Source organism: Gossypium hirsutum, chromosome D04 (genome assembly GCF_007990345.1).
Source record: "Gossypium hirsutum isolate 1008001.06 chromosome D04, Gossypium_hirsutum_v2.1, whole genome shotgun sequence".
NCBI lineage: Eukaryota > Viridiplantae > Streptophyta > Magnoliopsida > Malvales > Malvaceae > Gossypium > Gossypium hirsutum.
Genome location: NC_053440.1, coordinates 52,695,034 through 52,710,440, shown reverse-complemented (window position 1 = coordinate 52,710,440; position 15,407 = coordinate 52,695,034). Strand labels below are relative to the sequence as shown.

The 15,407-nt window shown below is 31.6% G+C and overlaps 1 protein-coding gene across 1 annotated transcript; it reads left to right on the top strand.

Moving 5' to 3' along the window:
- Window positions 1–10,064: 10,064 nt before the first annotated feature.
- Window positions 10,065–14,123, top strand: LOC107898859 (glutamine synthetase nodule isozyme-like). The gene is made up of 13 exons (NM_001326864.2): window positions 10,065–10,196; window positions 10,296–10,335; window positions 10,430–10,533; window positions 10,693–10,741; window positions 10,880–10,986; window positions 12,455–12,542; window positions 12,650–12,778; window positions 12,887–12,961; window positions 13,055–13,108; window positions 13,201–13,238; window positions 13,324–13,483; window positions 13,565–13,625; window positions 13,755–14,123. The coding sequence occupies exons 1-13, from the start codon at window positions 10,123–10,125 to the stop codon at window positions 13,844–13,846; spliced, it is 1,071 nt and encodes a 356-aa protein (NP_001313793.1). The 5' UTR covers window positions 10,065–10,122; the 3' UTR covers window positions 13,847–14,123.
- The last annotated feature ends 1,284 nt before the right edge of the window (window positions 14,124–15,407 follow it).

The following is a 15,407-nucleotide window of genomic DNA, read 5'->3' as shown; positions in this document are numbered from 1 at the left end:
AAGCACCAACAATGAGCAGCCAAATGTATTTTTCAAGTTCAACATTTAAAATAAAATTGGATTTATTTTTTTTATCAGCACAAAATATAAAAACCAGTTCAACTAATTTTTTATTGATCATCCGATTTTTTATTTCTGCTCCAAAGATGATTCTATTCAATTGGCGAGTCAACCAATTATTTAGCTCATTTCTAAATTTGAAAATATTGTTTTATGTCAAACTTACTTAGTACCTTTGTGTAGAACTAGTGAAAGGGCAAATAGAACCCATTTTTTTCATGTTTATTTTCGACAACCCTAACCACAGTCGGCTAGTTTTCTTCAAAAAGTTTAAACCCATTCTTAAACTCTACTTAATCTAATCGAGGCACAATGACCTCAACTTCATGCATGAGCATATTGTGAGCAACAACATTAGTTATTGCTTCAACATCTTCTTGCTTAGCGATTTTATAAACCAATAATAAAGAAGAAAAACTCATACACCAAGAGAAGAAGAGTAGCACAAAAGAAAAAAAAGACTTAACTAATAACAACAAGAAAGAGACAAGGCAAAAACAACAAAAAAGTTCTCAAATAAAATCACTTGCAAATAAGAAAATTCAATATTTGTAAAAGAAACCTTGAAGCAAAGAGAAAGTAGAAGTGAAACATTGTATTTCCAGATAAGATAATAGGAAAAGGAAAAAGAAAAAAAACTCATCACTTGCCTTTTAATGGGCAACTATCATTTAATTGTAGTTTTTCGTATACCTTAATTGTAACTATTCATTATTATACTATTGCTTGTCGCATGACTCAATGCAACTCTGAAACACAATTTTTAAGCTTGTGTCATGCATGAATGCTCCATTGTATCCTATAGTTCTAGTAATTAAGAAAGTAGGACATTCCCCTTCCCCTACGATTGGTCATTATTATCAACCTTTATCGATTCTTATTTTCTCACTAAAGCAATATCCCTTTATTGCTCAAAATTCATTTGACATTGTAAATCAAAATTATTTTAAATTAACATAAGTTGGCGACTAACCTCATAGTTTCAAAAAGATCTTATCTGAAAGGTGCTATACAAATATTTCACAAGATTATTTAAGGTTGATGTCTAGCCTTACTGTAACAACCCGGTTTTTGACCCTAATCAGAATAGTGGTTTCGGGACCACAAATCCGAATTAGAAAAATATTATTAATATCATTTTGTGTGTTTATTTTGTGTGCATTTGATTGTGTGAAATTTTCGTGTTTTAATTTCGTCGTTTAAGTGTCCGATTTAATAAAAGGGCTTAATTGCGTAAAATGAAAATTTAGGGGTTAATTATAAAAGCACCTAATTGTTGTTGTCTTTATAATTTAGAGGTTTTATTATGCAATTAGTCCACTATGTAAGTTAGTGGGTGGCAAAGGACTAATGTAACCTTATTATATATGTTATATATATATGTAAAGGTTAATATAGTAAATTAAAAATAAGGCTAATATATGTTTAATATAACAAATTTTAAATGTCATGTTCTTCATCTTGGCCGAATATAGAAAAGAAAAAGAAAAGAAAAGAGAACAACAAGGTTCGGCTATCTCTAGGTCTAATTAAGGTATGTTTTTGCTTCGGTTTTTGATGATTTTTACGTTTTTGATATCGTTGCTTTGAATACTACCCGACCCATGCTTGAATTTCTAATTTTGATGAATATTTTGAGTTATGCCATTGATGAATATTTGTGTTTTGTGATGTTTGATGATGAATAATGAACGATATGTCTTAGATTAACATGTTTTGTCTTGGGATTTTTGATGAATTTGAGTATTTAGGGTTAAATTGTGAAAATAAATTTTTGAGGGACTAAAGTGTGAAATAAATGCAATGTGTGGACTTGTATGAGAACCATGAATATTCGGCTCTTGTGTGGTATGGGCAAATTTTGTGTATTTTGTGTTTTGTGCAAAAAGGACTAAATTGCAAAAAGTGCAAAATGTTAGGGGCAAAATGGTAATTTTCCCATTTATGTATTTTTGAACTTAATTGAATGTTTTGATGAATAAAAAGGTTAAATTTGATTATGTTTAGATCAAGAAACGAAGAAAACGAATTTGGATCGGGGAAAAACGAAAGTAATCGAATAGTCGATCGTGTCCGCTGATATCCGAGGTAAGTCTATTAGCAATTTGAGGTTATTAAATCAGTATATATGCATGTATATCTATAGTAATTTGGTGAGCTGAAATTGAAAGTATATGGATTGAATTTTGTTTAAGTATGAATGATATAAGTATATATATGTATCATGTTCAAAAATATATATATGTATAAATACTTGTTTTTAATCAAAGGTATTTATATATATAATATATATGTAAACATAAGGTCCGAATATATATATATATAAGCATATACATGTATAAAGCCTTGGACTTGGTTAAAGGTATGAATGTGTATATATATGTACACGTGAGTTGTAATATATATGTATACTCATGAATAAGTCTTGAACATATTTAAGTATGAAATTATATATGTATATGTTAGATTCGAATATGTATATACGTACATGTATAAGTTATTGTATTGAAATTAGATATAAAGTTATATACATAAATTTGTTAGGTTGAATCATGAAGTTATTGAGCTGGATTTTGGTGTTTGAATTTCATGCACCTATGTGGTTCAAAGATATAGGTTATAAATTTTGAGCTGAATTTTTATGTATGGATTTATATACATATATAGTTTGAATATGAATTATAGCTCTTTGGACTGAAATTATTGTTGTGAATTATGCAAGTATGTGTTAAATGCATGTTTGTTACGCAGAATTGAATATAATTCAATTTCAACGGAGAAATGACTATCGGATTTATTGCCAGTGAAATTATTCAGACTATACGTCTAGCAGGCTAAGTGCCGGTGAATTGAATCGGACTATACGTCTAGCAGGCTAAATGCCGGTGAATTGAATCGGACTATACGTCTAGCAGGCTAAGTGCCGGTGAACTGAATCAGGCTACAAGCCTAACAGGCTAAGTGTCGGTGAACTGAATTAAACTATAAGCCTATCAGGTAAAGTGCCAGTGAATCTGGTTAAATTAAGTGATTCTATGCATTGGGTATAAATATATATGTTTTTGTTTATATGAAATGGATAAGTTTATGAACATTGTTTTAAGGTGGTTGATGAGTATATAATCGTTCGAGTCATTGTGAATGGTGAGTACGTATATATATATCGGTTGTCATGAAATTGTTGGATATATATATATGTGTGTATATATGTATGCATTCGGCATAGGTGGGTATAGGTATATATGTGCATTCGGCACTTATAGTTGATCAAGTATAAAATTATTATGCTTTTGGTATATGTATTTGAACAATTATATTTAAATGGATCCGATGAAGTGCGAACAATAAGTACTATAGAAATCAGTATATGCAGTTAATGATTATGTTAGTAAATTGATTATATGCATATAATGTATATACATTTGTCCGTTCATGTGTATTAGATAAATACACATCCTTTCAGATTTAAACAAGATGACTTAATATAGCAATGTTCAATTAGTAATTATAATTGATAATTGTGATTTCAATAAATTTATTTTAAGAATTATATGATTCTTTTATATGTATTTTAGATATGCTATAGACTTACTAAGCTATAAAAGCTTACTTTGATTGTTTTTGTCCATTTGTTTTTATAGATTTTGGAGACGCGTTACGAGCTCGGGGATCATCAGCATAGTCTATCACACTTTCGACCCCTTTTGGTATTTTGTTAAATATTTGAACTTGATCTTATGGCATGTATAGGTTTGAGTACGATGTTGGTTAGATGTTGATTGTAAATTATAAATAGCTATGCGAAAATGATTTAATTTTCATGTTTGTGATCAGTTGGTTTTAAAAATGGTTGTATTTGTTCGGTAATGCCTCGTAACCCTAATTCAGCGACGGATACGGGTTAGGGGTGTTACACTTACAAGTTTTAAAAATGCCATTTTCATGGAACACAACATGAAATCTCTTAGCAGATAAAGTTATCAAAAGGCTGATGTATGACCTCATATAGATGACCCTTCAACAAAAGGAAAATTATCAAAATACTTAATGAATTATAGATACACAAGGTCGATAACCACCTTGTAACTTGAAGAAATCCTTATAAGGACATCACAAAATATTATACATAGTTGAAAAACATGCATATGAAGTTAGGCTCAGAAAATTCCATAGTTACAAATGTTACAAGTCTTTTAATCACAGAAAAAAACATGTTCACTCTTCGATTGCTATTTCTGTGGAATATCAACATGTGTGTCATTTTTTCTAGCATAAGCTTTCATCAAGCCACTTTATAACTCTCCTTTCACCTAGGAGAACTATTGTTATACTAATTAATAATAAAAAGCCAATGTTCATATGTATATAATCCTAATAGCCCAAGATATTAGTTAGGGACAGATGGCAACAAATTAGAGATAAAATTATAGCCCTCAACTTTTTAATTGTAGAACGAATAAAGCCTGGCTAGTTACCCCATATGTTGTATTTGTACTAGACCATTGACAAAAGGATAAGAAAATAAGTCAATCAGGAGGGCTTTTGGACGTTAAGTTAATTATAGAAAAAATTTTATTTAAGGTAAACTTGAAGTTCAAAAATAACTTTTCCCCTTTAGGTTTTATGTAGATTCGGTGAAGAAAAAGAAAATAAAGATGATAACATGCACTAAGTTACCTTTATATACTTGGATTAAACTTAATTAATCAAAATTAATTAATTAAAATTTAATTAACCAAACCTTAATCACAATTAACCAAAGTTAGTGGAAATTAACATCATTCTCCACTATTTGATGAAGCAAAATGGTTTAATTACCATTTTGAACGTTTTTCTATTTAAAAATATGTAGTGATAAGAATTTTACAATTTAGTCATTGTACATATATTAAACAATTAATAGATAAAATGGTGGCTAATATGGGATTTTTGGGAAAAAATGGGTTTAAATACCCCAAATAAACGACGCCGTTTTGGTAGGGTCAAGAAAGCCCCAACACGACGTCGTTTTGGGCTCTTGACCCGAGACCCGACCCGCCTGCTCCAGGGGATCCGCGTGTTTTGGACGGAAGGGCTAATTACACGTTTAGCCCTTCCGCTTTTTAATCCTTTTTAAATTAGGTTCTTTTAATTTCTTTAAATTTTACCCAGAAATTTATTGTGTTTTCAATTTAGTCCCTACTAGAACTCTGCGTTTTGCAAGAATGGGATTATTTCCCTTTTTCCCTCCTAGTTTTTCAACGCGTTTGATGTGGCCCTTCCTTTTTTATTTATTTCAGATTTGACCACAAATTTTGTTTTAAAATTTCAATTCGATCCTTTTTCGTTATCTTGGTTATTTTACAAATAAATCTATTATTATTATTATTATTATTATTTCCTCATATATATATACATGTATTTGTAATTTCCAATTTTGCTATATATATACATGTGCATGCGTGCATTTTTATATTATACGTACATATTTTTATAATTTATTTATTTATATATATGTACATACTTATATATATTTTATATTTTATAATTTTTATATACATTTTATATACATATACGTGTATATACATACTTACATATTCTTCATATTTTTAAAATATGTAGTTTATATATGTTCTTTATATTTTATGAATCATATATATACCTATATACATACTTTTTATATTTTATGATAGTTATATACGTATATGTACATGTTTACTTATATATATTTTATATAATAATTTTAGAATACATATACATATATTTTTCATGTTTTTATAAATTTACGTACATACACACGTTTTTATAACGTACATACTTATATTTTATATATTTTTGTATTTTATAATCTATATACATATATATGTAAATACTTATATTTTTATATCTTATAATTCATATATATATATCTTTTATTTATTTATATGTCCCTTATTATTATTTGTTATGCTTTAGAATTTTTATTACTTGTTATTGTACATATGTGATTGATTTTATTTATTTATCTTTTGTAACACCCCTAACCCCAAACCGTCGCCGGAACAGGGTTACGAGGCATTACCGGACATATCAAACAATTTACAAATAATTCTAAATAAATAACCAACATATTAAAATACTTCATAAATTGTTATAAATTTGTACTAATTGATTTCATTCATTTTTTTTTAAATTTCGGCAGCATTTCGACTTATTTTTACATTAAACCCCCTGCAAAATTTCAAACATAACCAACCCAATTAATACCTAATTAAACACACAACTAGTCTAATAAATATATCTAATAATTATTTTCGAACTCAATTTACTAAGACGGAGGCCCGATAATGTACTTTTTCGGTGCTTGTGAATTTTGGGTCATTACATCTTTTATTTTTGCTTGTATTATTTTACTTACATCATTATCATTGTTATTCCATTACACCCATTTTTATTTAGATTTCAAAAAAAGAAATTTTAAAGATATAAGTAATACTCAGTATTTGGGATCTTCGAGAGAATCGAGCCCTAATGTATTGGATTTCGATTTTCTTCGTTGAATCTAAATAATCGAGACTACTCTTTTTATTATAAAAAAACATAAATAAAAAGCTCATTATCGGGAATTCAATACGTCGTGTCCTAACGCATTGGATATGACATGTTATTTTCCCGAGATGAAGATTTTTCTAAAATAATAAAGGCAATATTCAATGTTTAGATTTTTGAGAAATTGTGCCCTAACGTATTGGGTTGCGATTTTTTTTCTGACTTAAACAATTGAATATCCTTTTAAACTTTATTACACGAGTCTTTTTTAAACCTAAGCTTTAAACGACCTCGAAAATTAAGAAAAGATCAAGTCCTAACTTACTGGGCCTGATCCCTTTTTTCTAAAATCCGAGATAACTAAATATCTTTTAAATAAGCATTTTTTATTCACGTATCAGGAATTCGAGACATTGTGTCCTAACTTACTGGATATGATTCTCTTTCTCGATTAACGTGAAATATGCTTCTTTTTCAAAAAAAATTCAACGTTTCAATACAAGGATCGTATTTTTAAAATTCTTCAAAGTTTTCAATTTTCGACATTAAGATATTAACTAATCAACTAGGTACCAATTTTGGGCGTTACGAGGGTGCTAATCCTTCCTCGTACGTAACTGACTCCCGAATCTGTTTTTCTGAATATCGTGGACCAAAATTGTTGTTTTAATAAAATCAAACCGTTTATTAAAAACAACCACTTTTCGAGGTAATCCAATCATACCTCATTAAAAAGGATTGGTGGCGTCTCCCGTTTCATTTTTCAAAACCCAAGTCGACCCCGTTTTCATCGAAAAAATGGTGTCAACAGTTATTACCATCTTCTGCTCATATCCATTCTACTTTTCATGTCTCCCAATTAAAGAAGCATATTGGGTCTGCGGTGAGGGCTTCTACTTTACCACTAGTAGGGTTTGATGGAGCTCTTCTCAAGACACCGATTCAAGTATTGGACAGGCGCTTAGTCAAGCAAGGTAACCATGTGCTATGGAGGTGCTCGTTGAGTGGACAGACACCTTTCCTAAGGATTCTACTTGGGAGAATTTGCATGATCTTCAATGTCGCTTTCCTGCGTTTGATCCTTGAGGACAAAGATCCTGTTCAGGGGAGAGGTATTTGTTATGGAATAGTTCAACGGTATTTTTCATTTTCATATTTTCGTTATTGCTGTTATTTCTTTTGTTGAACGCTGCTACTCCTGTTTTTATTCTAGTTATACGGAGCTTTTTTTAGCATTAGTTAAACAGTTCGTTTTGCTAAAACAGTGTGTTTAGTCTATTGTTACTGTTAGTGTTAGTCTGTTATTTGGTTTCCTTATATACCTGTAACTAAAGTCCAAGAGGAGTTATGAAAATTGAATCAGTATTTTTTAGAATTCTCTTTTTCTCTTCTCTCTCTCAAATTCTCTTTTCTTCTTCTTCTCTTTGTTTTTCTGTTGTTCTAGATCCATTACGCGACATGGCCGAACTAATTTAAGGTTTAACAATTGGGTTTCAATTTCTATTTCTTCTTGATTTTTCTGCCATGGCTATAATCCATTGATTGAAATTATGGTTAATACAATGTTTTTGGATTGGGGTATTTTTGGGAAAAAAATTGGTGGCTATTCTGTGAGAGGTCGGAAAGGCTATTCTTTGGTGGTAACCTTGAATGGCTATTCCGTGAAAGGCCGGAATGAGACCGAAGTACTACCCTTCTGTTTCACTCATTCAGTCAAAGCAAACAATGGAATAGGGCTCTTACACTGAATAAGGCATGAATGGCATGCCAAACGTGTTGTAATACTATTACGACACTAATCCCATTCCACCCAACCAAACTATTTTTATGCTCATTCAATTCCATTAAAGTTCTATTCCATTCTCATATTATAACATTCCATTTCAACTTTATTCTATTATAGTGAACCAAACATATTGTGATACTTAAACTTGACACTTTTTCTTAATTTGATACTTAAAATTCTGTTGTTTAGTTTGGTACATGAACTTGACACTTTTTTTTTTAATTTCACACCTGAGCTGGACACTTTTTCATAATTCGATACCTAATCTTTTCTGGTCTAATTTGATATCTAAATTTGTCAAGTATTATACAAATTACTCAAATATACTAATAGTGCTATTTTTTACTAGGTAGAAATAAACCCTAAAACTACCATTTGTTTGAATTAGATACTAAACTTTTTTTTGGGTCAACTAAGAATTTAAACCATAGTTTCTTAATCATTATAAGCCCCAACTATTATCTCTGTTAAAAAAGTCTAGCCAATCAGAAATTGACATATAATAAAGAATTTTTTTAATTTGAGTTGAAAATAATAAAAATAGTTAATTTCTAAATTACTAAAAGCATGGTAATTAAAAGAAAAAAGCCTTTCCTTCCTCTCCCTTCTCGTACAAACCCAACCCCCATTCACTTTCTCTCAACTCTCTCTTGGCATCACCATCTTCAACGCCACCATCCCCCTCACAAATTCCTCTTTCCTTTCCATCGCAACAACCATCATCCTCCTCCCTAGTCAACCACCATAGATCCAATCATCCTCACAACTTCTCAAATATGTTCAAAATAAACCTTGAATATACAAAAACCATCCCAACTTATATTTATTTAAGCAAAATTAGAGGTCAACAAATAAACAAAATAGCTAATAAAAATCATCCAAGCAATAAAAAAAATTGAAAAAATTAGTTGGTTGTGGAAAGTTGTAAAATTTGTAAAATATCTAAAACCAAGTAATCAAGTGAATTTCGAGATAAAATATAATTAGTGTTTTTTTGAATGTTATACGTCTTTCTTGTATTCTTTTGTCGCGTGTTTGGTCCATATTCACCGTACCATTATTGTTACACAATATTAACACAAGTGAAAAAGGAAAGGGATGATATGAAAAGAGGTCAATTCAATCGTTCTAGAATCAAAAACTAGATAAATAAAAGAACTCGAAGTACTGTTTAACGTATTAAGATTTTGATAATGAAAAGAAAACCCTTAGTAGGTGGTATCTTAGAGTATTTATATTTTTCTCACCATTTTGGTGATAGAAATTGATTTGAGCAAATAAAAAAAAAGTTGAAGCCAATAATTGCACAAAAAGCACTAGGTATAAAATATATCATAAAATAATAAAAAGTAAAATATATTGATCACGTTTGTTTACGCTATATATATATATATTGCCAAATATAATTTAAATATATCAAACATAAAAAGATAAATTTTTGGAAAATTAAAAGAAATCTTAATTTCTCAAAAAAAGGAAAAAGGTGTGAAAATTATTGGGTAATGGACTTTAGTGGCACTTGGGAGTCTCATTGGTTGTTTCAATTTATTTGTAATTATATTACCTCTTACACGTTCCGTTTTCCTATATATTTTCCTTTCAATCTTTGATTATAATTTTTCCACGAATATTTTTCCGACTTTTTTGTTTTCCTTTTGGCTATTTAAAAAGTCCACCAAACAGGTCTTTCCTTCACCCCCACCTTCTCTCCCTCTCTTCTTAGGTCTGCTGTATCTTAGTTCTTGATTAATTAGCCAATCACAGCAGCCATGTCTCTCCTCAATGATCTCATCAACCTCAACCTCAGCGACACCACTGAAAAGATCATAGCCGAATACATATGGTTAGCTGTTTCTCTCATCTTCTTCTTCGTCTTCCTTTCCCGTATAATCGGAATGATTTTATTAATGTCTTTCTGAATGCTTCTTCGATTTTGTTTCAGGATCGGTGGATCTGGTATGGATCTGAGAAGCAAAGCAAGGGTACGATGCTGCGATTCACTTTTCAAACTTTCGTTTATTGAATATTGTACGTTCTATTTTTAAAACAAGAGTTCAATATTTGTTTCCGGTGCAGACTTTGCCTGGACCAGTGACGGACCCTTCAAAACTCCCGAAGTGGAACTACGATGGTTCCAGTACCAATCAAGCACCTGGAGATGACAGTGAGGTCATTCTTTAGTAAGTTCCTTAATTCTTTTTTTTTTCTTTATTTTGGCTTTCGATCTAGATCACGACTTAGAAGGCAAAAAGAAAGTATATTCGTGATTGTTTTTTTGATTTAAAGATTCAGTGTTTATGTCGTAATTAACTGTGCAAATTTTTTTTTGACTGAATCAGTCCTCAAGCTATATTCAAGGATCCATTTAGAAAAGGAAACAACATCTTGGTAATTAATTCTTACACGTTACTTCTTTCTCGTTGGTCCCCGTGATTTTAGTTATTTTGCTTTTATCCAATACCGAATGGAAAGTCAAGGCTTAACAGGGGTAACTGTGTCTTTTTGTTAATAAATATTATATAATAGGTGATGTGCGATGCTTACACACCAGCCGGCGAACCCATTCCTACCAACAAGAGATTTAATGCGGCCAAGATCTTTAGCCACCCTGATGTTGTTGCTGAGGAGCCTTGGTAAATTTTCCCCCTTAGTTATTATTTTCATGGAGTCCTTTCAACAAATTAGATATAAAGATGGTAATCCTCAATAAAAATCCAAGTTGGAATCTCTTCTACAGCGTTAGGTGAGAATAGTATTGCTTCTATAAAAATATGAAAATGAAAGTTGGAATCTTAAAAAGTATCTTTTCGTCTCATGCATTTTCTGAAACTGAGGAATTGAATACCATATTTATTTGTAGGTATAATTCTCAAATCTTTAAATTAAAAAAAAAAACTTTTAAACTTATTTGAACTCACCTTCTCTTTATTATAATGCCAATAAAACTAAAGCTGAATCTATAAAAAATAATTAGTAGAATCTCACTTAATATCATCTGACATTGAATCCATAAAATATGTTCACTCACCATTCCCAATCATGACGACTTTGGTGGCCCTCGTGCTTGTGGGACTATTAAGTACATTGACCCAGGAGGGTTGGTGGGACTTAACTTTAGAAAATTTGGAGTATTTGGCTTCTTAATAATTTACTCTATACTTTTATTCATACGCTTTTATATATTAAATATTTATAAAATTTATGAAACTTAAGTCCATATTCTTTGATATATATGTTTTTTTTCTATTTTTCTTGTGCACTATTTTTAAAGTTTAATACTAAAACATATTAAAAGGCACATGCTTTGTTATTTTGGCCAGTACAAAGCTAGTGCAGAAATAGCAAAATATAAAGTGGGCCAAAATTCAAATTATCAAATAGTGTCTGCTTCTGAATGTTATGTTATCACATGACACCATTCTTATGTTGGAAAGGTGCCCCGTTTTGCCGGCTTTTCAGTTATATTTAAAGAATAAATGAAATATTAATAAAATAAAAAAATCAATCTTGCAAATAAAAGAGAGAGGGTAAGGTCCTTTGATAATGTATTATTTAATTATACATTTAATGTATTATTTTTTGTTGAATTCAATAGAAAATAATTTTTATGAATATATCAATGTAATCAGTGTAACCAAAATTGCTACAAAAGTGCCTGAAAAAAAAAATATAACTACAAAAAAATTAAAATATTAAAAAGTTGATTAGTTTTTAGTAGGTGGATTTGTTAGTTGATTTGGTGTTCATCGACTGTCTTTCACCTAACTTTGGGTTGGGTTGGGTTGGGTTGGGTTAGGCAGTGCTAATGATGAAGTCAATGGTTTGAAGTCAGCTAACTCATTCTCTCTCTACTTTGGGTTGTTGAACGATTAAAAAGGGAAGAAAAAGAAAACACTAAAAATGAAAGTGTTGCTTCTTCCTTTAGACTTGTTTGTAAAGAAGAATTATTATTATATACAAGGAACAAGGACTCAGACTTACTTAGCTGTGACTCTGATGAGTTTTAATTGATTAGAATTTCTTTATTCTCTATCATTTTCAGTTATTTTTATAATCATATTTTTGTTGGTTTATTGTAACTTGTACGTATTTTGAACTCAGGTATGGTATTGAGCAAGAGTACACTCTTCTTCAAAAGGATACTAAGTGGCCTCTTGGATGGCCTGTTGGAGGATTCCCTGGACCACAGGTTCCGTTACCAAACTGCATTTTCTGATTGATGTCATGTTTAATAACTAAATTTTAGATACTGCTGTAAAGCTATTTGTTTCTAAACCAAGTTTTATATCCATGCAGGGTCCGTACTACTGTGGTGTAGGTGCTGACAAGTCCTTTGGTAGGGACATCGTGGACTCCCACTACAAGGCTTGCCTTTATGCTGGCGTTAATATCAGTGGAATCAACGGTGAAGTTATGCCTGGTCAAGTGCGTTATAACGTTCATTGTTAAAAGGGTGTTTTTATTATAATTTTGATTGGATTTTTTTTCCATGAAAAATCCATGGTTTATCTTGTATTGTGCTTGTCTGAACAGTGGGAATTCCAAGTTGGTCCATCTGTTGGAATATCTGCAGGTGATCAAATATGGATTGCACGATACATACTCGAGGTATGATTCATATACTAGAAGTGTATTTAATTAATGAGTTTGCCTCTTAAGGATTGAAGTTGAACCATAACTTCTGTTTTCTTGTTTAAACAGCGAATCACTGAAATCGCAGGAGTTGTTCTTTCTTTTGATCCCAAACCCATTCCGGTTTGTTTTTACGCTACGTTTCCCCTAAATTCGACAATACTTTATCTTTTACCGGTTTTTTCTTAATCTTTGCGTTTCATTTCCTTAACCAGGGTGACTGGAATGGTGCTGGTGCTCATACTAATTACAGGTAACATACTTCAATTATTCAGCATTGCACTTTTATTAAACGTATGTGCGAAGAGCTAATTAGTTGAAATGAAACTTTCTCTCAGCACAAAGTCAATGAGAAATGATGGTGGCATCAATGTTATCAAGAAGGCGATTGAGAAGTTGGGTCTGCGCCACAAGGAGCATATTGCCGCCTACGGAGAGGGTAACGAGAGACGTCTAACTGGTCGTCATGAGACTGCAGATATCAACTCATTCTCATGGGTAAGTTAGCACTATTAGAACGGCATTGAATTCAATGTCCAACATATTGTGACTTTCTTGCTTGCAATGTCCAAACTGCAGGGTGTTGCAAACAGGGGAGCCTCCATCCGTGTTGGTCGTGACACTGAGAAGGATGGAAAAGGTAAACACTTTGCACTATTTTCACCAAGATACTGATGCTTTAGTTTTAGAACAAAATTTGTTCATATAAACAACAAGACTTTCCTTGTATTCTTTGAATGTAACATTGATGTTCCCTGTAAATTGGCAGGCTACTTCGAAGACAGAAGGCCAGCATCAAACATGGATCCTTACGTTGTTACATCAATGATTGCTGAGACCACCATTATCTGGAAGCCTTAAGAGGGGGTGGAAATTGAAGGTTGTGAAAGACGAGAAGGAAAAACCTCATTCAGATTAATAAAACCCCCTCTCTCATCTTTCTTTGTTGGGCCACTGGTTGAACTTGTATTTTATTGCTTTGGTTTGCTGGTTTGCAATTTAAATTGTGCGACTTATTATTATTATTATCATTTTAGTTTATAGTCTTATGCTGCTGCTGATATGTTCACATGAACGAATTTATCGTGTTTTAAATAAAATTGTAGTTGATTGTTCGCACACGAACGAATTATGACAATGAGTGATATCAGTATCAATTATTCAAGGTTACGAAAATGGGATAAAAAAGTTGGCTCAGTGAAGTCATGATGTTAAGAAAATGGAATGTTAAATAAATTCATATTTTGCTTAGGAAGGGTGAGGCAATTCCCAAGTTTATTAGGGGTAACCCTGCATAACTGAAAATATTGTATTATTGTTTTTCAACATTAGTGAATTTCATCTCTTTACTCGTAGTTTTTTCTAATAAGGGTTTCTCATGTAAAATGTGCGTGTTCCTTTTTTTTTTTATTGGTTTGTGATCATTTCTATTATGATTCCAACAAACTCCTCTCTTGGTCTTTTTGACAAAACATAAGCAAATGACCATGCCACAAACACTCCTGAGATACCAAATATAAACTGAATAAGTAACTCATGAAAGATGTTGAATACATCATTAAGATATTGCCCACACAGGAGCACAAAAATTAACTTCCTAAGCATAAAAGCAACATAGCAGCAGAATCATAAAACCAATAAGCTCCACCTAAACTTCAGCAAGAAACAAAAGATAGCAGCAAGAACCAACATCACAAACTCCCCTTAGCAGCAACCATTAGCACCGTTCTCCCCCTTTTTGTTAAAAAGCTTAGAACTGTTCTCCCTACCATGGTGTTTTTTCAATGTCATAAATTAGTTCAGACAACTAGGCTTTTTTGGCAACAAGTTTCTGAATATCAACAGTGAGAGAGTTAACTTCTCCCCTCAAAAAAACTCTAGGAGGTAACCCTTTTGGGCAGCTTTCATTGAGGGGTCTGTCGCTTGTTCTGTCTAAACATCTGCATGAACAGAGGCTACATGGGAAATATTATTGACACGATTGGTGGAGAATAGCTTCTTCTAGATTTTGAAAGGATGTAGGGCGTTTTAGGTACCTCATCCTTAGATACCAAGATATAGTGTTGTTCTATGAGAAAGGGTAAAAATTCCGTTGTGGCTGATGACTCAGCATGTTCAATGATCTGTTTGAACACCAACTTCCTTGGATTAAATGAAATTCCTCTCCCAATCTTATTTACTGATGATTTGTGCTATGAGGGAATTCAGTTTCTAACAGCCAACTTTTGCCTTTTTGTCTATGAAGGTGATGAAGAATGAGCTGTAGGTCAACTATGTGCCAATTGAGTTGCAGGTAGCAGATGTGCTGACCAAACCACTAGCCATTGCCTTTTTTGTTGCATTGCATCAAAAGCTTTATGTACGTTCTCTAGAAGAGTTGTAATTTCTTTTGGGAATGGCTGTATTTTGTCTTAGAAGAAGC